At 36.6% G+C, this 25,884-nt stretch overlaps 1 protein-coding gene across 4 annotated transcripts in view; it reads right to left on the bottom strand.

Moving 5' to 3' along the window:
- Window positions 1-17,326: 17,326 nt before the first annotated feature.
- Window positions 17,327-25,884, bottom strand: part of TRIM33 (tripartite motif containing 33) — a 124,608-nt gene continuing 116,050 nt past the window's right edge. For 2 of the 4 annotated variants that reach the window (XM_002810397.6, XM_054553878.2), the window contains 3 exons: window positions 23,985-24,137; window positions 22,485-22,535; window positions 17,327-22,405 (listed from right to left, as the gene is read on the bottom strand). In XM_002810397.6, coding sequence (XP_002810443.2) covers window positions 22,193-22,405; window positions 22,485-22,535; window positions 23,985-24,137 — 417 coding nt within the window. In that variant the 3' untranslated portion in view covers window positions 17,327-22,192. The remainder of the gene's footprint in view (window positions 22,406-22,484; window positions 22,536-23,984; window positions 24,138-25,884) is intronic. The other 2 variants (XM_002810398.5, XM_054553883.2) reach the window with 1 other exon arrangement.

The raw sequence follows: 25,884 nt of genomic DNA, 5'->3' as shown, positions 1-25,884 counted from the left end.
AATTTTTATTATTTTCTACAGTATGGTCTGAATTCTAATTTTTCCTGGCTACAAGTCTCCAAAACAATGTTTTCAATTTTTTTCTCCTTTCTTTTCCTTCACCCCCCATTTTTCCCAATTTTAAATCTCTGAAAACTAAGCTATGTTTTCTTAAATCCCTGTGAACTGAATCTAGACAACTTAAACTTAAGTAGAAAATAACAGCAATCTATTTGCATACATAATCCACTTTCATAACTGCCTAATGATGTATGGACTTCAGAGTAATGTGGCCTATATTGATTTTCCAGGATTGTTCTTTTGTTTGTTGTTGTTTTTCTCCCTTCCTCCCCTTATTTTCTCTTCATAGGACATGAGACTTCTCAACCTGCTAAAAATGAGCTTTCCTAGTAACTCTAAGAATAAACCATCCTAGCCATGAAAGATCAGAAAAAACCTAAGACCAGAGGCTCATTTTCTTATAAAATGCTTTCTCCAAAAGATTTTTTAAAAGGGGGCAAATGTGAAAGGAAAATAAATTTTGGGGCCCCCAAATCACTAAGCTAAAGGGAAAAGTCAAGCTGGGAACTGCTTAGTGCAAACCTGCCTTCCATTTTGTTTAATATTCAAAGCCATCCCTCTGCTCATTGAGATGAATGCATATCTGATTGCCTCCTTCAGAAAGGCTAATCAGAAACTCAAAAGAATGCAACCATTTGTCTCTTACCTACCTGTGACCTGGAAGACTCCTCCCTGCTTGAGTTGTCCCTCCTTTCTGGATGGAACCAATGGACATCCTACATATACTGATTGATGTCTCATGTATTCCTAAAATGTATAAAACCAAGCTGTTTCCTGACCACCTTGGGCACCTGTCATCAGGACAGACCTCAGGCTGTGTCATGGGTGTGCATCCCCAACCTTGGCAAAATAAACTTTCTAAATTAACTAAGACCTGTCTCAGGTATTTGGAGTTCACATGAGGTTTTGCCATATTGGCCAGGTTGGTCTTGAACTCCTGGCCTCAGGTGATCTTCCCTCCTCCACCACCCAAAGTGCTGGGATTACAGGTGTGAGCCACTGCACCTGGCTAGATTTCTGTTTTGAACAGAATTTTCATGTAATATTAAAAGATAACAAAAGCTTTTTGTTTGCCATTTGAACAAGTGACAGAAGAAGAAAAGGGTAGAGAATAGAGACAGATTTAGTTGGCCTCATGCTGTCTTTATTGGGTTTTTTTTTTTTTTTGGAAAGCTGAGTCTACCCTCTATCAATGAGCAGAGATTTTTCCCTTTTTCTTATAATGACCTGGAATTCTATTTTGTAATATCAGGTGTTTAAACATTTGATATTTGACAAACTTTCCAAAGTTAATTTCTAAATTAAGCCTGTTTTTGCTCTGGTTATTCCTTTTAGATATTTAGTACCCTAAAGTCCAAAAGAGGCATATTTGATTTGGCATATTAAAATCATACAGAAAGCATTGTGAAATATGAAATGGTGTTTAACCTTCTTTAGATTATATTTATATAAATGTTTTATCAGTATGTGTTCCAAACTTGCATGAGAGTCTTATGATTCTGATATATCTTAATATGTTATCAGTAGTGATTATTATGTAAAATTGTTGTATGCCATAAAAGTAACCAAAATTTCTAGTCAATTATGTCTTTAACCATGGCCATTCTAAGACTTTTGTCATCCACAATGGTTGTTTTACTTTGATCCTTTCATAGGGCAGTTTATAATCAGCTATTGAACTCTGAAGAGTACTCTTAAATACAGATTTCTGATAACTTTAGAGATTGTGCCATTGGACTGAATAGAGAGAAAAGCTTCCGGGACTCTCAAGGAAAGCTGATATATTCATGAGGATTGCTGATTCCATATTGAGCAGCACAGGAGTTAATTGCATGGAATGAAATAACAAAAGATTGAAGTAATCTTTTATCACTTTTTGTTTAAAGCATTTGATTATTCTTTTTATTTTGTTTTTCAGAGTTGAGAAAACCCTTCTTTTAAACTATTTGCAGCTTTTAACAGTTGGATAAAGTAAACTGTTAGAAATTGGAGTGTATTTCTTTCTCTCTACCTGATTTCTCCAGAATTTGAAAACTATTTGTAAGTATACTTAATTTACGGGAGTACATTTATTTGCATAAGTTCAAAAAGAATCTGTTTTCTTTTGTGACAGGACACCATTGGAGAAATTGGTTATTTTACCAAGGCTCTGACTGGAATGGCATACTTTCAGATGGAAACAGACTAAGGAATCAAAGTTGACTTATACAGCCAATAAAAAGCCCCTTGGGAAAAGTGGCTTCACACCTTGTCTACATAGTCTCTATACAGGGTTTCCTGATCTGTGGTATTTAACAAATGTCATTTTCTGACAGGCCCAGGGGCTCAAAGCTATTTTGGCACCTCAAGAGGATAGGAATTCACTCAAATCCATAGAAGTATTTCCGGGCACAGATAAATCTGTGGCTGAGCTTAAGGCTTAAAAAAAAAAAATCTAATCTAAAATTCCTTATGGATCAAAGTTCCAGCAAAGTAAATTTTAATTTTAAAAACAGCCTATATGGCAAATAATTGTTCTTGCTGCACTTTATGCAAACACTCAGACCAAGTATAACAAGACTAAAACTTAATTTTGCAAATAAATTTGTCCTACTACGACTTATCTTTAGTAAACATGGACACTGGAGAAAAATTGTGTCAGAAAAAGATCATAGTATCCCTCCTGTTAGATTCCAGTCTTGTCCATTGTTTTTGAGTTTTTATTATCTTTTTGAAATTTGAACTAAATCCTGAATTCTTTCCAGGCTATAAGTCCCAAGTTAATGCTTTCAATTTTTTCTTCCATTTTTCTAATATGGACTCGATGAAATTACTACTACATTATTCATTATTCCTTGCAGTACAGTAAGAAAAACATGTCAGACTGCCACTGTCTCCTCTATAACTTAAAGACACTTTTAGTCTAACATCTGGATAGATTGTTTCCAACGTTAAGATTTGTTTTTCTTCTACTTCCATAGGAATGCCTCTTATTAAAAATCTGTTTGCCTTCATTACATGCAGAGGCCTAGCCTATCTGCAATGTCACCTCCTGGATGAGGCACAGCTATTTACCTAAACTGGTCCATTCTCAAGAACTAGACATGGCTTGTGACTACCTGCATGGGTACTCATACTTTCTGTAGCCTGCTAAATATATATTTAGCTAACCTGTCATCATATCTGGTTACAATTGGCAGTGGGGACCCTGCGTGATAATTAAGACCAACTGCTATTATACATCCCAGATAATTTGGGAAATGTCTCAGAAAGCCCTGCAAGATATGCACCAACAAATCAAAGCTATATCTGACCCCACATTGTCCCTAGACCAGTGGTTACTATTCAAATCTGGGTCAGGACCATCCTGGTGGCAAAAGCTTCTTGTAACACTGGCCTTAATTGCAGGGATAGGCATATCCCTCTCTTGTGGTGTTTACTGCTATTGCACCCTCTGTGTGGGAATGCAAGACATGCTTTCCCAGGGACTCTGGAGACCTTGCACCATATTGCTCCAACAAACATCTATAAGTCTGGGTACTCGTGAATATTTCCAACTCCAAGTAGACCTCTTCCATTCTGATTCCCAATGACTATGCCCCATTTTAGCAGGAAGTAGCCAGAACGAATATGGTGTCCAAATCCCATAAAAATGGAATTGAACTTGGCGGTGGAGATTCGTAACTGAGTAGTCCCATTTTTCTAAGATATAGTTTAATTATTTTTTTATCTGTTCTTATCTTTTCTTATCCTTTTTAAATCTGGTTCTCCACTTCCTACTTAGCCCTTTAGAAATGCAAATATAGAGCTGGGCACAGTGGCTCACAGCTGTAATCACAACACTTTGGGAGGCCAAGGCAGAAGGAGCAACTTTTTATTTTTTATAGGGAAAGGGTTTCATTATGTTGCCCAGGAGACCATCCTGGGCAACATAATGAGACCCTTTCCCTATAAAAAATAAAAAAAATTAGCAACACAAGGTTGTGCAAGCCTGTGGTCCCAGCTACTCAAGAGGTTGAGGTGGGAGTATTGCTGAGTCTGGGAAGTCAAGGTCACAGTGAGCTGTGATCATACCACCATGCTCCAGAATGGGTGATAGAGAGTCCCTGTGTCAAAAAAAAAAAAAAAAGACTTGGCATGGTGGCTTACATCTATAATGCCAGCACTTTGGGAGGCCAAGGCAGGTGGATCACCTGAGGTCAGGAGTTCAAGACCAGCCTAGCCAATGTAGTGAAACCCCATCTTTACTAAAAATATAAAAATTAAAATTAGCCAGGCTTGGTGATGGGCGCCTGTAATCCCAGCTACTTGGGAGGCTGAGGCAGAAGAATCACTTGAACCTGGGTGGCGGAGGTTGCAGTGAGCTGAGATCATGCCATTGCACTCCAGCCTGGGCGACAAGAGCGAAACTCCATCTCCAAAAAATAAAAATAAAAAAAGAAATACAAATAAAGCCTTTTACCTTTTACCTCCCCATTCACCAGATACTCTCTACATGGCAAGTTCAACTATGTGCTCCAAGACAGAACTCTCAAGAGTTAACAGTCAATTTACAAACCAAAGCATGCCCTCTGTGGAACTCCCACTCACCAGGAGGTTATCTCGAGTGGTAACAGTGAAAAGCATACACCCACTACTCTCTCACTACCTAGTTACAACTTATCTCTGCCCACAGATGTCAACCCAACTGCTCAGAAGATAAGACACCGGGCTAGCTAACAGACACCCACCTTGCTCACTTCCTCCTCTGCCTTTTATAAGTGTCTGCTTTCTGCTCCAAAAGTAAAGCTAGCTTTGGAATAAATCACTTTCATTATACTAGAACTTACTCTTGTTAATTGAACTTTGTGCAGCTAGCAACTGACCTGTGTTTCAGTTACAAGACCATATTATAACCTAAGAATTGGTAATAGCTTGCTTGTAGTTTCTAGCCCTCTGTAATGGACCAAGTTAGGGAGATAAAATAAATATTATTTTAAAATCAACTTTATGAGATATAATTTATAAAAAATAAAATGTATCCATTTAAAGTGGATAGTTAGGCTGGGTGAGGTAATCCCAGCACTTTGGGAGGCCGAGGTGGGAGGATTGTTTGAGCTCAGGAGTTTGAGACTAGCCTGGACAACACAGGGAGACCTCATTTCTGTAAAAAAAATTTTTTTTTAAATTTAGCCAGGTGTGGTGGTGCATGTCTGTAGTTCCAACTACAGCAGTTCAGGGCTGCAGTGAGCCATGTTCACAGCACTGCACTCCAGCCTCGGTGACAGTGCGGGACCCTACAAACTGACTTCTACAAAGTCATTTGGGATTTGGATAGGGATTACACTGAATCTGTATATCAGTTTGAGTATTGATCCATGAACACAAGATATTTTTCCAAATATTTAGATTTTCTTTTTTCAGTAATGCTCTGTAGATTTCAGAGTATAAATTTTACACCTGTTTTGTTAAACTATTTCTATCCTAATCTTTTTGGTGCTATTGTAAATGAAATTATTTTCCTAATTCCATTTTCAGTTGGTTTATTGTAAGTGTGTAGAAATACAATTGATTTTTGTATATTGATCTTGTATCCTGCAATCTCAAACTAATTTATTAGTTCTAATAGTTTTTAGTGGATTCTTTGGGATTTTCTAGATATAAGATCATGTCTACAAAAACATAGTTGGCATCTTTTTCTTTTTTTGAGACAGAGTCTCGCTCTGTCACCCAAGCTGGAGTGCAGTGGTGCAATCTTGGCTCACTGCAACCTCTGCCTCCCAGGTTCAAGCGATTCTCACGCCCCAGCCACTCAGCAGCTGGGATTATGGGAACGTGCCACCACACCTGGCTTTTCATATTTTTAGTACAGATGGGGGTCTCACCATGTTGCCCAGGCTGGTCTCGAACTCTTGTCCTCAAGTGATCTGCCTGCCTCTACCTCTCAAAGTGCTGGGATTATAGGCATGAGCCATTGCATGAGCCAGACTGTTTTATCTTCTTTACTTGTTTTAAGTCAATTCAGATTGTCTATTTCCTCAAGTCACTTTCAGTAGTTTACGTGTTTCTAAGAATTTATACATGTCATCTAGGTTATCTAATACAGTGTCATACAATTTTTCATTTTATTCTAATACTTTCATTTCTGTAATGTCTTATTCATTTCTGATTATAGTAATTTGAGTCTTCTTTTTCTTGGTCAGTCTAGCTAAACGTTTGTCACATTTGTTGATCTTTTCAAAGAATCAGCTTTGGTTTTCTTGGTTTTCTCTATTCTCTATTTCATTAACTTCAGCTCTGATTTATATTTCCTTCCTTCTGCTTGCTTTAGGTTTAATTTGCTCTTCTTTTTCCATTATCTTCAGAAGGAATGTTAAGTTATTTTAACTCTTTCCTAACATACGTATTTACGGCTATAAATTTCTCCTTAAGCTGGGCTTTAGCTGAAGTTCTGTTACATTGTCTTCATTTTCATTCATCTCAAAATATTTTCTGATTTTCTTTCATTCATTCTCTGACCCATTACTTACTTAGGAGTATTTTGTTTAATAATTCCACGTATTTCCAAGTTTCCCAAACTTCTTCCTGCTATTGATTTCTCATTTCATTCCATTGTGCGGGAGAACATACTTTGTATCATTTCTATCTTTTTTTTTGAGATGGAGTCTCCTTCTGTTGCCCAGGCTGGAGGTGCAGTGGCGCAATCTTGGCTCACTGCAAGCTCTGCCTCCCGGGTTCACGCCATTCTCCTGCCTCAGCTTCCCGAGTAGCTGGGACTACAGGCACCTGCCACCACACCCGGTTATTTTTTTTTTGTATTTTTAGTAGAGACGGGGTTTCACTGTGTTAGCCAGGATGGTCTCGATCTCCTGACCTCGTGATCTGCCCGCCTCGGCCTCCCAAAGTGCTGGGATTACAGGAGTGAGCCACCGCGTCCAGCCATATCATTTCTATCTTTTTAAACTTACTGAGGTTTCAGAGACTAACATATGAACCTATCCTAGAGAATGTTTCATTAGCACTTGAAAAGAATGTATATCCTCTTGTTTGCTGAGAGTATTCCACAGATGTCTGTTAGGTAGTTGGTTTATTGTGTGGTTTAAGTCTTGTTTCCTCACTCATCTTCTGTCTGGTTGTTCTATCCATTATTGAAAGTGGGGTACTGAAGTCTCCAGCAATTATTATTGAAGTGTCAATTTCTCTGTTTGTTTCTGTCAGTGTTTGTGTCATGTATTTTGGTGTTCCATTATTAGGTGCATATATTTATAATTATTATATCTCTCTAAGTGATTAATCTTATCATAAAATGTCCCTTCACATAATTTTTTGTTCTAAAGTCCATTTTCTCTTAAAGTATATCCACTCTAATTTTCTATAGGTGCTATTTGCATATTTTATTCTATCCTTTTACTTTCATTAATCTGTTTCTATTTTGAATCTAAATTGTGTCTCTTGTACATAGTATACAGTTGTATCAGGGTTTCAACATCACTAATGATCAGGGAAAAGCAAATCAAAACCACAATGCGATACCACCTTACTCCTGGAAGAATGGCTACAATCAAAACAAAAAATAATAGATGTTGGCATGGATGCAGTGAAAAGGGAACACTTCTACACTGCTGGTGGGAATGTAAACTAACACAACCATTATGGAAAACAGTGTGGAGATTCCTTAAAGAACTAAAAGTAGAACTACCATTTGATCCAGCAATCCCACTACTGGGTATCTACCCAAAGGAAAAGAAGTCATTATATGTAAAGATAGTTGCACATGCATGTTTACAGCAGCACAATTCTCAACAGCAAAATACAGAACCAGCCCAAATTCCCATCAATCAACAAATGGTTAAAGAAATGGTGATATACATATAATGGAATACTACTCAGCCATAAAAAGGTATGAATTAATGGCATTTGCAGCAACCTGAATGGAACTGGAGACTATTATTCTAAGTGAAGTAATTCAGAAATGGAAAACCAAACATCGTATATTCTCACTCATAAGTGGGAGCTAAGCTATGAGGATGCAAAGGCATAAGAACGATACAATGAACTTTGGGGGCTTAGGAAAGGGTGGGAGGGCGGTGAGAGATGAAAGACTACAAATTGGGTTCAGTGTATACTGCTTGGTGATGGATGCACCAAAATCTCACAAATCACCACTAAAGGACTTACTCATGTTACCAAATACCACCTGTTCCCTGATAACCTACGGAAATAAAAAATTTTTTAAAAAAAGTTTTCAGAAAATTCAGTCGGTCTTTTGATTGTTCAACCTATTCATATTTAACATTACTGATTTGTTGGATTTATGTCCTTTTTTGTTTTCCATGTCTTACCAAGTTTTTTTTTGTTACTATTTTCTAATGTAATATTTTCATTTCTTTTATTTATTTATTTATTTTTTGAGACAGTCTCACTCTGCCACCCAGGCTGGAGTGCAATGGCGTGATCTCGGCTGACTACAACCTCTGCCTCCTGGGTTCAAGTGATTCTTCTGCCTCAGCCTCCCAAGTAGCTGGGACTACAGGTGCGCGCCACCATGCCTGGCTAATTTTTGTAATTTTAGTAGAGACAGGGTGTCACCATATTGGCCAAGCTGGTCTCGAACTCCTGACCTAGTGATCTGCCCATCTCGGCCTCCCAAAGTGCTGGGATTACAGACCTGAGCCACCGTACCTGGTCGTATTTTCATTTCTTTAATAGTTTCTCATTAAAAGAGAAACTTTGTTGATTTTTTTTGAGAGAGAGGGTCTTACTCTCTTGCCCAGGCTAGAGTGCAGTGGCATAATTATAGCTCACTGTAACCTCTAACTCACAGGCTCAGGTGATCCTCCTGCCTCAGTCTCTCGAGTAGCTGGGACTACAGGCACTCACCACCATATCTGGCTAATTTTTAAATTTTTGTAGAGACAAGTTCTCACTATGTTGCTCAGGCTGGTTGTGAACTGGCCTCAAGTGATCCTCTCATCTCAGCCTCCCAAAGTGCTGAGGTTACAGGCATATAATCTCAGCCACTGCACAGTCCTGAATTTTTAAGTCAATCTAGGCTTTACCATATGCATCTTTCAGAACCAGGCTAATTACATGCAAACATTGCTCTTATATATCTCTATTTTCATTTTCTCCTTTTTGTGATATTGTTATACATATTAATATTACAAACTCAACAACACATTGTTATTATTATTTTACCAACTGCAGTTTCTCTAGCCCCGTACACCTTTGCTCCTTCCTGCCCATTTCCTTTGTACCATTATCAGAAAATTTCATAAACATTACATTTTCATATTTATAGGGCCACTAGTATATATAGTGTTTATATAATTTCAGTTTCTTCTTAAAATCAAGAGGAGATATTCATTTGTACTGTCCTATATAATTACACAATTACCTTTACTGGTATGTATTCATATTACTATCTGGAGTCACTTGCTTTCAACCTGGAGTCCTCTTTTAGTATTTCTTGCAAGGCAAGTCTCCCAGCAACAAATTCTCACTTTTTATCTGAGAAAGTCTGTGTTTCACCTTCATTTTTGAAAGTAGCTTCGCTGGATATAGAATTATTGGTTGACTTTTTTTTTTCTTTTGAGCATTTTGAAAGTGATCTGCTACTTTCTGGCTTTGTTGTTTCTCCTAAAATGGTCAGCTGTTGATATTTCCTTGAGAGTAACAAGTTGCTTTTCTCTTGCTACTTTCAAGCTTTTCTCCTTCTAGCTTTTTTGTTTTTGTTAGGACATGTCTGTTTTTTAAACTCTTTGTGTTTATGCTACTTGGAATTCATATAGGTTCCTGAATATGTAAGTTATTGTTTTACAAAAATTTGGGAAAATTTTTAGCTGTCATTTCTTTGAATGTATTTTCAGCTCCCTTCTCTCTCCTCTTCTACTGAAACTCCTATTATGTGTATGTTGGTGTCCTTAAAGGTCACACACATTTCTCTGAGACCATGTTCACTTTTAAAAAATTCTTTTTCCTCTAATCTCTATCAGTCTTTCTTCAAGTTCATTTACTATTTTTTCTGCCAATTCTACTATTGAGCCTCTGTAATGAACTTTTTATTGCAGTTACTGTTCAACTCCAGAATTTCTATTTAGTTCAGTATCTCTCTGATATTTGATATAATGTCATCACACCTTCCTTTACTTCTTCAATTATTGTTTCCTTAAATTCTGGGAATGTTTTTAATGGCAACTTTCAAGTTTTTTTCTCATAACTTGACATCTTGTCACTCTCAATTTTTTTTTTTTTTTTTGAGAGTCTCACTCTGTTGCCCAGGTTGGAGTGCAGTTGTGTGATCTTGGCTCATTGCAACCCCTGCCTCCTGGATTCAAGTGATTCTCTGCCTCAGCCTCCCAAGTAGCGGGGACTACAGGTGTGCACCACCATGCTAATTTTTGTATTTTTAGTAGAGATGGGGTTTCCCCATGTTGGCCAGGCTGGTCTCAAACTCCTATCCTCAAGGGATCCATCCACCTTGGCCTCCCGAAGTGCTGGGATTATAGGAATGGGCCCCACACCTGGCCTCATAGTCAGTGTTTTGTGCTTTGCTTTATTTCTAGTGTGTAAGTTGTACTTTCCTGTCTTTGCATGCTTTTGTATTTGTTACAGACTGGATATTTTAAATGATATGCTGTAGCAACTCTGGATACCGGTCATTTCCTTCTCATATCCCTGGGGTTTGTCACTGCTTAGTGACTGGCTAATTTATTTTAGTGTAGCCCCTCCCATCCACCAGTATTAAGCCTCTGTTGTTGCTCCTCAGGTTGTCATGACTGGGTATGCCCAGTCTCCTTGGGATGACAGTGTTTTTTTCTAGGCCCAGCTTACTCTATTCATGACCATGTCTAGCTGTTGATCTCCAATAATTGCCAGCTCTACTGTTTTCAACAATGTTCTGAGTCATAAATTGCTCTATAAGCTAATTCTATCATACTGTGACTCCTTTGAAGAAAAGGTTTCCAAGGTCTGTTTCACATTTGTTCTAATCCCAGGAGAGCTCCTGTGAGCTGTCTTATTCCCTGGTTCTCCTGCAAACTAGCTGGTCTACAGTTTATACAGATGTTGAATCTCTTCAGTTGCTTTTTACTACAACCTCTAGTGGTATGCCCTGAGATTTGAAATTATCTGTGCTGTGTTACAAATGAAGTCCCTTTGTTTTGGAAGAGATTAGGGGTTAGTTATTTCATCTGGTTCAGTTCCCAGGCAAATCTCTAAACCAGTGCATTGGAACTGTAACAATGGCAAACTTCTGTGTGACACACCACCACCTCTATCTCCACCCAAGAAACTGAGTGCTTAGTGGAGGGGGTTGGGCAGCAGCCTGAGGCCTTCTCAGCTTAACTCTTCTGGCACAGAACTATCACCTCATGAGCCAGGGGAAAGATCATCTGTGTCCCAGTATTCTAAACATGCCACACCCAACGTAAAGCCTCTGGTGGCAAAGTGGGAGCTGAGTGGAAGATGTGAACCCATACTGTTCAACTGCACTCCCCTGGGTTTTAACCTCAGCAAAAGCAGCTGGGGGCAGACCAAGAATTGTTAACATCCTGCTTTTCCCAAGAAGAGGGTTCTCCAACTGGGAGGTGAGGAAAAGGGAGCCCTGTGTTCTTGGCTGCAGCAGTCTGGAGTCTCCACATTAATAAGCACAGAGGAGGAAGCAAGGAAGCAATCTAGGTTTAAATATCACAAACTCCCATTTCCTACAGTATTTTCACATTTCCTTGAATAGCTGTTTTTCTCATCTGCTATTTGCTCACAGGATCATTTACAGAGGCTTTACATAAATAAATAGCTTTATTTTACATGGTTATTTATATTTTATTTTACATATATTTTGTTTTACATAAATAACTGGTGAAAATAATTATCACCAGTTTCCCTGAGGAGGGGGTAAGCACAGCTCTTCACACTATCACGCCAGTCATTCAGTTTTCTTTTTTTTTTTGACACAGTCTGGCTCTGTTGCCCAGGCTGGAGTGCAATGGCGTGATCTCAGCTCACTGCAACCTCTGCCTCCTGAGTTTTCAAGCAATTCTCCTGCCTCAACCTCCCAAGTAGCTGGGACTACAGGCACCCACCACCACACCTGGTGAATTTTTGTATTTTTAGTAGACACGGGGATTCACCATGTTGACTAGGCTGGTCTTGAACTCCTGACGTCAAATGATCCACCCACCTCAGCCTCTTAAAGTGCTGGGATTACAGGCATGAGCCACTGTGCCTGGTCATTTTCTTTTTAACTCAGAAAAATCAGTATCGTCATTTTTACATTTTTGTTTTTTAGAGATGGGATCTCACTATGTTGCCCAGACTGGTTTTGAACTCCTGGCCTCAAGCGATCCTCCCACCTCGACACTACCAAAGTGATGAGATTACAGGCATGAGTTGCCACACCCAGCCTCATTATTAATTTACCCTCATTTACCATATATATATATATATATATATATTTTTTTTTTTTTTTTTTTTTTTTTTGAGACAGAGTTTTGCTCTTGTTGCCCAGGCTCTGGAGTGCAGTGGCGCAATTTAGGCTCACTGCAACTTCTGCCTCCTGGGTTCAAGTGATTCTTCTGCTTTAGCCTCCCAAGTAGCCAGGATTACAAGCAAGCACCACTACACCTGGCTCATTTTTGTACTTTTAGTAGAGATGAGGTTTCTCCATCTTGGCCAGGCTGGCCTCGAACTCCTGACCTCAGTTGATCTGCCCGCCTTGGCCCCCCAAAGTGCTGGAATTACAGGTGTGAGCCACCGTGCCTGGCCTCATTTACCACTTTCTTTGCTCACCATCTCTTCTTATGTCTTACATGTTCTTTCTGATCTTAATTCTGATTCCTGGAATAAACTTTCCCAAGTTCATTTAATGAGGACATGTTGATAGTAAGCTCTTTTTATCCAAAATGTCTTTGGCCCATTTTCCTGATAGTTTTGTTTGCTACAGAATTCTAGATTGACACTTCTCAGAACATAAAATATACCACTCTACTCTGTTTTTCATTGTTATCAAGTAGCTGTCACACTAACTGCTGTTACTTTGTAGACAATGCTTTCTTTCTCTTGCTCTTTTACAGACTATTTTTAGTGGTTTGCTTATCAAGAGTTTCACTCTGGTTTCCCACATTGTCTGTCATCTACAAATTAGCTCAATGGGTCTACAGATTGATTTATTTCCTTGATTCCTCAAATGCAAGGATGACTTTCATCAAATTGGAAAATTTCTCAGCTAAAGTACCCTCAAATATCATCCCAAACCATTCTATCATCTCTTTCTGGTAGTCTTATTAGATGTTCCTTGACCTTTCAAAATGTCCCTGGTGTTGAGTTTTCATACATTCTACATAATTTCTTCATCTTGGTCTTCTGGTTCATTTTCTTTTATCTGTTTTGCTTTTCATGTCTAGATGTTTCACTGTTTCCAAATCTTATTTTTCTTGTCATATGCTCTTGCTTATCTTCCACCCCCATCATTTTTTGTCTTGTTCCTTCTCAATCTTTGGATATTCTTTCATTCCTTACACATACTGTATTTCAATAAATCTAAGCCATCAAGTACTGAAAAACACATCATTTTGTGGCAATTTAATGCTGCACTGTCATCCGAATTTTAGAGATGTTAAAAAAAAATTTTGTGTGTCTTCGAATACTCTAATCCAGTAATTCCAAAATCTGTAGTCTTTGCAGGTCAGATTCTGTTATTTCTCTTAATGTATTCACAATGACTTTTCAAAACTTTGTGAATTTGAGTATGAGTCCAAAATTATCAGAATACTACCTATGGAAGTTTTTTGAGATTGTTTAAAATGTTTCAAGAGTGTACTAACATTTGCTTTTGTTAAGTGCCCAGAATAACTTCAAACCTGACCACTTTTAACTTCTCAGCATTTTTTTTCTTTTCTTTTTTGAGACAGGGTCTTGCTGTGTTGCCCAGGCTGGAGTGCAATGGTGTGATCATTGCTCACTACAGCATTGACTTGCCAGGCTCAAGCAATCCTCCCACCTCAGCATCTCAAGTAGCTGGGGCTACAGGTATGCACCTAATATTTTTGTTAAAAATGGCATGCCTGGCTTAATTTTAAAATTTTTTTTGTACAGACATGGTCTATGTTGCCCAGGCTAGTACCCAACTCGTAGGCTCAAGCAATCCTCTCATGTTGGCCTCCTAAAGTTCTTAGCTTAATTTTTCTAACCACATTGGTAGTATGAGTTTGGCTCTAAATTGATTTGTCAGCTTGTGGATACAAATTATCAGGTGATTTTTTTCCTTCTCTCACTCCAGTTTTCTTACTTTCCACTCTGAGGTAGCATATTCTGGTGCACTCTTTCACTGAGTGTATCATCTTTTGAGGTTCCAGGTTTTGGAAGACTGTCTCACTCTGTGTTCATATTAATGTTGGCCACTAGGCTTTGTTTCTCTTCTAGAGTTTAGCCCATTCCAAAGTCGTCACAAACAAAAAGACTGGGATAACTGTCAGGGAAAATGTCCCCTTTAATATTGTTATTTCTCTGGATTCATGCTTTTTTGTTCAATTCCACACTAAGCCTTTTATTTTTAAATTTCTCAAGTCTACCAAGATGTTGAAACAACATCAAAATACAGAGTTATCTACCTTACACTAAGATTCACCAGTTGTTATTCTGCTGCATTTGCACTATCTCACATATGCTTTATACACCCACAACAGTTTTGCCTACTGGAAAACAGCAAAAAGAATGACACTTCATCTCTCATTATTCCAGCATACATCTCTGAAGAAAAGGGACATTCTTCTATTCAGGCACAAAACCACTGTCACACCTAAGAAAACTATTCCATATAAGAATTCATATATGAATTTTCTGAAATGTTCCTAAAATATGTTTAATGACTGGGTTTAATTCAAAATGAAATCAAAGTTCATGTAGTACATTTGATTATACTGTATTTCATTGCATATTGATTATATTGCATTGTTTTATATAGAACAGCCTCCCCACTTGTTCCGTACTTTTTAAGAATCCAAACCAGCGGTCCTGTAAATGTCCTACATACCGATTTTGTTTAATTATTCCACGTGATTAGATTCAGGTCAAATGTTCTTGGCAAAAACACTACACAGGTGGTGAAGTGGAGCTTTAGAGTATCTTCCTTGTTAGCTCTACGATGAGTTTAAAGACTTTTGCTTTTTAAAGAAATCTCATCCAGCATTTCAGGTATTTTGTACCATCAGGAGGGTTCTTCAGGGCATGCAGTCTGTCATACTGCCAGAAACGCATGCCCCTATGTAGTATCATCTTTCCAGATCACTAACAGTAACATGTTCACAAATGAAAGACTGCTGATACATTTACCACCAACTGAGGTAAGGTAATAATAAAAGGGGATGCTTGAGACAAAATCTTCCATAAGATGTTCTATCCTACTAATTCATGTTTACATTTACTGTTCCCTAAAAGTCTGGAGCCTAATATGGGTGGTTGTTGAGTTTTGCAGTCTAAGGATCAATTAATACAGGATTACATTAATATTTAGGGCTGAGGATAGACCTGAAAGACTTGAGTTCCAGTATGAAAGCCTTTTCTTAGGTAGAAATTACATTTTGAACCTACCCTTTCATGGCAACAGAAGATATGAAAAAAGAAACAATATCTGTTGAGAATTTATTGTGTGTCAACCTTGTGCTATAAATGATCTCAATTCATCTCCATATTAATTTCATGAGCTGGATATGACTATCCTCATTTCACAAATAAGCCAAGTAAAACTGAGAGAAGTCATATTGGTAACACAAGGGTTCAACCCCAAATCTGGACAATGGCAGAACTTGTATTTTTTTCCACTATATAAAATCCTTCTAGAAGGGTAACAATTATGAATTCCCATTCTGATGTTTTACTTGGTTATTCAAGGCCTTAAGCTGTGTATAATTTTTTTAAAAACCATTTCTTGAAAAAATAGTCTATACTCAATCATTCCTTCTATGTCTCATTCACCTAACCCGCTGTACACTTGTTGCTGCTCAAACTGGAACAGCTTTTATCAAGGTCATCTATAACTTCTATATTGTTAAATTCAATGGCCACTTTATCTTTACTTCAACACTTGACATCAGCTACACCCCCACACCCCATCTTGAAATCTCTTTTTCATCTTCTATTATCACTCTCCTGGCTTTCCTGACTAATCCATAGGAATCCTTTGTGTTTTCTTTTCCTAGTTCTTAAATATTGTTTCCTCTGCTGTTGTAAGTATTCTGCTCTTCCCATTCTATAAATTTCCTAGACAGTATCATATTCTTATACTGCTTTAGTTACCACTTATACTAGTAGCTAAACTTAGATGTTTATGGCCACCATGCACTAGATGTATTCAGTGATGAATAAAAACAAATATGATACCTAACTGATGGATCTCACAGGCTCTATCTCTAGCCCAAGGGTCTCTCATGAGCACCAGAACCATAAAGACCTGCACCTTAATTTTCCATTAGTAGCTCACACTCAATACATCCCAAACTGAACTCACTCCCCTGCTTCACTCATAACCTACTCCCTTCTCCTCCTCTTCCTAATTTTAAAAGGTGCTAGCAACTCCATGGCTTCAATTACTGGTCCATTTTACTAAGTCTCCCAAGTTTGACTGCTATTCTCCCATTCTACTGTCAGATAGCTAATTAAGGGCTCACCTGAATTACTTAGAGCATACAATTGAGTCTCTACCTCTAATATTCTGCAGAACTCATTCTTCACTGCTACAATGATCTTTCAAAAAGGCAAATCTGATTATTTCACCCCTCCAGTCCCCACCTTGCTTAAAATTCTTCAAGGACTCCTTGTTGGCCTCAGCATAATTCCCAAACCCTTTAATATAACTTACAAGACTCTCTGCTTGAAGAGGGCTCTGCTCAATTCTTGAGTGTAGTATTTTACCACTCCAACTTACACTGTTTCAGATTAATTTACAGTTAATTAACTTTTCAGTTCCTGGAATACATACATGTTCTCTCTCACTCAGTCTTCTACATGTTGTATTCTCTTTTCACTCTCTCTTTGCCTTGTCCACTGTCCTTTTATGAGTGAAAGAAATTGCTTTCCTGGCAACAAAGTTTGGGTTAGATCCTTTCCTACGCATTACAATTATATTCTGTTAATCCCTATCATAACATTGATTACTCTAACACAGAGTCTAAAGTCTGTGAAGGCAACGACTATATCTTGTTCATTACTGTATCTTTGGTGCCTGGCACATAGTGTAAATTTTTAAAATGATTTAAAACTATGATTAAGTTTCAACTCACAGAAGAAGAAAAAAAGAAATTCATTTGAAAACTTTTTCAATTTTCTAATTTAATAGAAATAACCAAAACAATGTGGCTTTCAAACAAGGGTTTAAAACTAATCTAATACAACTTCTACAACACATTCCAGAGCATTATAACAAGAATTATTTACAGGCAGCTAATGTATTAAATAACCATGAAAAGAAAAAACTTGCTTTTATTACACACCAGCAAAAACACAGGAACGAAACAACTAGAAACTGCAACCTTGTTTTAAAAAATTAAATATGATTATTTAGAGAATACGATACCACAGAAACAGCACTTTTTAAGAATCATATTGAAGGGCAGTTAACTATGTGCAAAAATAATAGTACTAGTAGTAATAATAATAATGAGGGGAGGAGACCATTGAAATACTGGAAGCAAGGAACTAGTAAGGCTGTGAATTTAACCCTTTCGTGTGTAGGTATGTCTACATAAAAAATTAACAGGCTTTCAAATTGCACAAATCTTTTTTTATAGGCTTATGTATATATTTCACTGTGTTTTAAAATGTAGTAGATGCCTACCTACATTTTTCAGAACCAGGAGCAGACATGCATTCCATCCTTCAGATTAAAATTTAGGCCACACTTGAAAGGGAATATTGCAGTGGCACTTACAAAATCATTTTGGTGCCTTCCCACACATGTAAATTTGGTGAATTTAAAAGAGGAGCGTTTTTAATTTTAAAGATCACTTTCTAGAAAAGGGCTAAACTTAACTTTGTACATTTTGTAGTTTGATATGACAAATATATCCAAATTAACTTATTTTTGAAGATAGTTTTGTTTCTCCGATACAACAAAAAATATATAAAGGACCACATAGGCAAACACAAGGAACTAAGATGAAAGAAATGCTATACATGCATTTTGATCAAGTAAAAGAAACCATTATATTCAAGAGTACGTGTTGAATCTGAAATGTCTATGTAAACTGTGGCATATAAATTTTTTTCCTTAAAAAAGTACCTTCAATTTTTTTACTCAAACACTTACTTTTAAAAAAATATGCAACTTTCCCCAATTTTTAAAATAAAATGCCACAATATATTGTCATTACTTCCAGCATACATTTAAATTTCTTAATTTTTAAAAGATAGACTGGGTGATATGCATACAAACTTTCCTATAAAATCACCATCCAGGAGAGGATTCTGACATGCTATTAGGCAACAGACTCAAAGCAGTGTTATTGCTTTATCAAGGAGGAGATTAACTGTGAGGAAAAAAAAACTAAATATCCAGGTCCGGTACATGATCCAACTGTATTACACCTTGAAAATCTTGAGTCACCTTCAGCAGATCATTAACACAGATGGTACAGAAATTAAGAATTCATGGTATGAATTAAGAATCTGTTTTAACTAAGGGAATTGGGTGCGTGGATTTTTTATAAAACTACTCACTGATCAGATGCTGAGTATGCAAATAAGTAGTGCTGATTTTGACAAGAAATGAGATTTTTATATTTCACATGTTGTACATGAATGGGGGTGGGTATGGGACGTAAAAGCCAAGGGAGATGGGGCCACAGCATCTACTCCCATTTTGGATAGTAAGAGACCATTTAATAACATACAGTAGGCCACAATCCAAGGGCATAGTTGGAAGACCTGAATCTATTATCTTATTAACACTAATCACTAATAATTACATGGCAGGATACCTGCTGAGGTAATTGATAAATCTACAATTTGCACACTTATAAACCTTTTACTTCTATTTAAAAGCATTATTTATTTCAATTAACTAAAAATTCCAAAACTTGTTATCACAAAAAATGAGACAACTGACTTAGCATTACCTAAAATCCCTTATGTTAAGATACAGAAGTCAGAAAGTACCAACTTGTTGATCTAAAAATAATAATTTCAATAGTGGATCCAATGCCTTATCATTTCTCTGTAGTAATGGTTTGATGTTTCCATATAGAGCACGACCTACAATCTAACCATACTTTAGAACTTTCACATGCTTTGCCTTATAAAGCAATTCCTTCACTCAGTGAATTGGCTGAGCCAAGTGCTGAAAACACAAATTTAGGTCAGCAGAACAGACTGAGCAACACTTTGTTCTTAGTTTTCTGAAGGAAGAAGTAAATTGAAGTACAGCAAAAACTTTAAAAGCTTTCAAGAAAACATTATTATGTGGACTTTTCTCCAAATTTTCTAAAATACTGCCATTTAAACAACAAATACAAATGTGAGAGAGTATAAAAACAAACTGCCTTCAGGGACTGACAGATATTCAATTTTGTCTTTTTAAAACATAAACTAATAGGAAAACATATATCTAAATATCAATTTAAGTTTTTATACTTTTTAACCATAGGTATATTAGAGCTGAAAAAATCAGCTTAGAAACACAATGATCAGTGTGCAAGAAAAAAGCTTTAATAAAAAATCTAAAGTGAATACCTTAATTTAATGGTGGCATGTTGATAGCTATTAATAGTAATCCCTCAGCAGTATAAATTATCTTAACAGAAGTGGAGGCTATTAAATGTTGACAAAAAAGTGGCTTTTAAATTGCTTTAACCAATCTTAAAACCAAAAAAAACCCAAAAACTCTATCTAACATGTAATTTTAAGGGAACACAATTATTTTTTAAGGCCCCAAATACTGAAAAATATTTACTTAAAATGTGTTTCTCCCCTCAGCTGGCAGAATCTATTTATGACTCATTATCTACAATTTTTTTAAAAAGATCCATTTGAAGAGCAATACAAAATATTAAAATTCAAAGGCCTGACAAAATGAAGTTATACTGCTGCTATTCCTCACTTTCCAAAAATGTGCCCTTAGATATATGTCTACTTACAAACTGAAATCATGGATTTTGTGAAAAAAGAGGGAAATTGGCATAAGCATAAGTATTTTTAAATAATTTTCTCCCTCTTATTAAAAAACTTTTTTAGGAATTTAAAATTTGAGTAAAATGTTTCAACAGTTTGGTATATTTTCAAAGGCTTAAATTATTTTTAAAAAATTGAAAGAAAAGTGAAAAGGAAGCCAGGAATAAAGTAAATCAACAGCAATAATAAAATCAATACTCCTTAAATACACAACCAGAAAGCCTAAATCATATTCCTGTTTACCCCCACCCCTTGTTAAGAAAAGAAAAACAACCCAAAGGAATTTGTATAATAATTTCTTTAGAGCACTTTATTTGATTCAATATGCACTAAAAAATATTGACCTCTTAGACAATTACGTGAAATAATTTTCTGAGTAGTCTACTCTCTGAACTGCTTAAACTGAACTTTTAAAAAGGCAAATAAATGATTTGCCACAAATCTGCTGACTTCTGAAAAATATCTAACGGCATATTCTTCTATTTTGGTCTCTGAATATTCTAATGTGTCCATACAAAAGTAGGACTAAAATCTTTAACCAAACAAAAGAGAAGCCTGTAACAGTGTAGAACACACATTTTGAATCTGAGCATCACAAATGAAGAAAAGAAAAATGAACCAGAGCCAAGTTGGTTTATCGGCCTCGGGTGCTGTAATTGGGGTGGTAAAGGTGGGTTTACTCCAGTAACCATTCAAGTGGGGATTGGCTCATTTTCAGGATTTACTTACAGGTCTCTTCTAAGTCCTTTAAGCCCCCAGTCCATGCAAATGTCCCACTTGGTGGACAGATGAGTAATCTAACCCCACCGGGTTTATTTCAATATTTCGATATTTCAATAATAAGCTGCTTCTGAAGATTTTTTGAGAAGTCTGTTCTCTATTAAAATAAGATAGAACCTCAAAATATGAATGTGAACATTAGAAATAGACAGCATATATTACAAATCCATTCTTGATAGGAACATTAGTAAGAATACACATTAGCTTAAAAAACAGGCTCAGCAAATGTTGCTGATCTGCCAAAAGTTTTAGTTCACTATTTACAAATAAGACAAAGTGAAATACAGAAAATTTTACACATTTGGTAGTTGACAGATACTGTTTGCCAATAGTGGTCTATCAGAAAACTGACATGAAGGAAGACTGGAAAAGAGCCAGTTGTCACCTTCTCAAATTTAAATGTACAGAAAACTAGATTAATTTTGAAACAAACATTCTGCCTTTCATGGGAATAACTGTATGATCACATGATTTGATTGGGAAGTATAATTGTGAGGAAGTGTTTTCTGGAAACGACTACTGTAACTCTAAATAATCCACTAATGAAAAGTTACCATTTTTGTTTCAGTAGACCATTGAAGTTGATTAAATGATAACTAGTGGTTGTGTTTCCTAAACCCTAAGTAGAGTAGAAAATAAAACCACTGCTGAGTTTTTTATATCAATTTAAAAACTAAGACCCAACAGCATAAAAATGAGAAAAAATATAATGGCATGATTCAATGCAAATCTGCACTGACATTAAAGCAGAATCTGTACTTGGGTTTTTAACTAGAAAACAACCTGATATGTATGTGTGTGAAGGGGGAGGGTTAAAAGTTGTTTTAATAACTGTGCGACCTAGTCCAAAAAGAAAATTTATCAAGTGACACGAGTCTCAAGTATTTACTCGTACACCAAGTATCCTGCACCAATCAATAGCACACAATCATCAACATTTGCCATTTCTAACAATCAGAGAATCATCCTCATTAGAACAGAAATCCTCAAATCATTTCACTTTTGCTTTTTGCTTTTAAAGTTGCAAACAGAGTTCTCTCCCCCTTTCTTGACAAGAATGTGTTTCTGTCCATTATTTCAATCTAATACTGTGTAAAAGCTATCAGCTTCTTCAAGGAGGTGCCCACTGTAGGCAGGATATTCCAGCAACACTTAAAAGTTTTCTGGGTTTTTTGCGGGGTTTTTTTTTTCGTTTTTTTTTTTTTTTAAACAATTGATTTAAATCCATGTCATTTTACTTTATATGTACTGGTCTCTCATCTGACTTTAGGCGTTTTCTGCGGGGCTGTATAAAGTCTTCATCAGAGTCCTCAGTTACCTCACCATCATCCTCTTCCTGCTCAAACTCTGGCAAAGGTGCGAAGGTCCTGTCTGAGTAGATCTCTGTGAGTTTATCTTCAAAGTACAATGCAACTGCTTTCCCTGCCTGAGCTACTTCTGAATCAGCCTGCAAGCAAAAGATAGGAATATTCACCTATTGGTAATGCATATTCCTTCACCAAGTTTGCATGGTCTGAAAAGCTTACCTTCAAATTAATCTCTTGTGTGTCTGCATAAACTTGAACAACTTTCATCATCTAAAAAGGATACCAGAGTCAAAAAAAAAAAAGGGAAATTATAATCCTTTCTAAAGTTATGAGACTGCATAGGATTGGCGACGAAAAGTCAGCCATACTAGGGAGAACAAATTGCTATAACCAGATAAAGTGCTTTTCTAAAATTCTACAGAACATGGAACCATTTTCTTTACAAAGCCCTGTTACTAAAGCTACTGTGAAACCTCAGTAATTGTCTTATTTTGAATTATCAAGGTCAATCTGAATAGGAATTGGTCTGAACACATCAATCTATTCAAGAGAAAAATATTTGTGAAGCAAATTATATAAGAAACGTTGCTTTAAAAAACTGACAAACTTTCAACAAACCACTTAATAAAAATTCTATCTGTATAGCAATATGTTAATCATAAACTATTTATTACTGAGGCAGGAAACATGGGTCTTCTTATCAACTATAGTTCATGAAAGCATATTTATTTGAAAATAATTTAACTGCACTGAAAAATAAGACAGAATTTGGGACTAAATATAACTTCAAACTAGTGAGATTTTACTAATATACTCTGTGCCATACTGCTATAAAGGTGACTTAGAAATTTCATCTTAAGAGGATTTTGTTTTGTTTTTAATTTTAAAATGCCATCTGGATGCTTCCAGAGGCAGCTATAGGAATACGTTACAGGATCCAATGTGATTTATTTTAGTAATAATCATATGGCACCCAAATTACATCAGCAATAAAGAGACTTTCGTATTAACCTTTTAAAAGATTTTGTGGATTCTCATTAAATTCCATTTCCTTCTCCTACAATGAAACTCTTCCATAACAATAATAGAATCGATTTTATCCCTAATAAAAACAATTTCCCTGAAACAGGTATATAATACATTTCTTCTCAAGGCATGGCTAACTCAACCTTATCCTCAAAAAAAAAAAAAACCAAAGAAACAAAGAACTCCCCAAACCAAAAAACATAACCAAAATTAATGAAAGTCACACTGCTGAAATAAGAAAACTTAGTATTATATACTCTGGGCTACTATTCAAGATGGGTCACCAGAGATTAGTTTGTTATTTTAAGGTTCTACATTTATGTTGTCAATAATAAAATGCAAGGACATGGGTACAGATACTTTCCTAATAGTACCCAAAATGTAAGCTGTTTATAATCATATTCCACAAAATATACTTAACTACTGACAGTACTTTCCATACTTATGCCAATCCTCAACTCATTTAGAAAAGGATATTTGATAATATTCTTAATTTATTATATTTAAGTATATACTCCAAATTATACACAATAAATTTTCTTCACTGGAGCTGTTAATACAATCAGATGTTACTTTTGACAGGACTTTAGCAGAAAAAAAAATTTTAATAAAATTAAAGTCAGCAGAAAAAATAAAACAAGGAAACAAACAAAACTAACAAATGAAGACTCTATAGGTTGGAAGTTAACATACTTCATTAAACCTTTCACAGTTCTTGAAGATCAAACGGACATCAGCCACAAAGTCATCTGGGATTTGGTAGTGTTGGGAATGTTTTTTCTGAAGCTTCTTTTTCACGGTGGATAAATCCATTGGTTTCTTTATAATTTTATAGTAGTTTGGTATCTAAAATAAGCACATAATGGCAAATAAGAATTCTCCAAAAATGCCAAACTGTTTAATTTGAAAATGCATAGCATATTAATTTTAGGGAAAAAAATTATTATAGAGCCAGCTGCTTGCAAATTTTGAGTATAGACGTATGTACTTTACATCTTTATGAAAACCAAATCTTATGCAGCATATGTGCCAATCTTCATGGTTAGTCCAAGTCCCCAAAGTCCTACTTTTAATAATAAGATTTGGAAAGAAAGCAATTAGCAAGGGTAACCAACCAGTAGCCTTGAGGAAACATTTGACTTACCAGAATTTTATGGCTCCTTAAGAGTTTTTCTTTTTTTTTAAAGAAAAAAATTTACAAAATATATTAATGTTACAATTAGAATATGATGTCTTTTGGAAAACATCACAGGGAATATCATTTACATCATGAAGTCTTGACTTAGTAACAGAGGAAGTAAGACTATTAGAACATAAGAAAAATTTACTAACTTTATTAACCATTTAGTGTTCACGCTAGGGAATTCTGACCCCAACCCTGGCGAAAAATTTCTACCCTTGGGATAAAAGTAAAGTTAGAGAAGCTATTTTATTGATTGATTGACTAATTGATTTTTGAGATGGAGTCTTGCTCTGTCGCCCAGGCTGCAGTGCAGTGGCGCGACTGTGGCTCATTGCCACCTCCATCCCCTGGCAATTATCCTGCCTCAGCCTCCCTAGCAGTTGGGATTACAGGAATGCACTACCACGCCCGACTAATTTTTGTATTTTCAGTAGAGAGGGGGGTTTCACCATGTTGGCCAGGCTGGTCTTGAACTCCTGACCTCAAGTGATCTGCCTGCCAGGCCTCCCAAAATGATGGGATTACAGGCATGAGCCACCATGCCCGGCCAAGAAGCTACTTTAATAGTCCATAAAAAGAAAACATTTGAAAGTCATTTTCTACTTTAAAATCCCTGCACTTAAAGATGAGACAGATTTTCCAGAAACAGATGATTACTGCTTGTACAACACATCTTCCTTCTGTCTATACCTTTTGTGATTTAAAATTCATTTCTCAGGCTACCCAGTAAACAAGTCAACTACCATTTAATATTCTCTAACAGGCCTGGTATGTAATAATGTACTATTCAACAACTGATGGCTAGCAATAAAATGTGTGTAGAATAGTCTTACCCCACTTATTAGGCACCAAACACCTCTAATCTTCCTTTTATTGCAGCATTTTAGAGCCTTTATTCCTTACAAACGTCAATGACTACAGACTATGCTAAACATTTTACATAGGTTATCTTATATAATCCTCAGAACAACCCAATGAGGTAAAAAATCGTTGTCAGAAAACTTGAGTCTTAGAGAGGTTGAAGAGTTTATTCCAGAAGGCTGAGGTGTAATACAAGCTTAGTCTAAGGCCATACTCTTTTTTTTTTTTTTTTTTTTTGAGACGGAGTCTCGCTCTGTCGCCCAGGCTGGAGTGCAGTGGCGCGATCTTCGCTCACTGCAGCCTCCGCCTCCCGGGTTCACGCCATTCTCCTGCCTCAGCCTCCCAAGTAGCTGGGACTACAGGTGCCCGCCACTGTGCCCGGCTAATTTTTTGTATTTTTAGTAGACACAGGGTTTCACTGTGGTCTCTATTTCCTGACCTCGTGATCCATCCGCCTCGGCCTCCCAAAGTGCTGGGATTACCAGGCGTGAGCCACCGCGCCCGGCCGCCAGAGCCCATACTCTTAAGTATTATGAGACTTCCCCACTG

Source organism: Pongo abelii, chromosome 1, assembly GCF_028885655.2.
Source record: "Pongo abelii isolate AG06213 chromosome 1, NHGRI_mPonAbe1-v2.0_pri, whole genome shotgun sequence".
In the NCBI taxonomy this organism is placed as follows: Eukaryota; Metazoa; Chordata; class Mammalia; order Primates; family Hominidae; genus Pongo; species Pongo abelii.
Note: the sequence above shows the minus strand (reverse complement) of the source record. Positions and strands in the feature narration are given on the sequence as shown.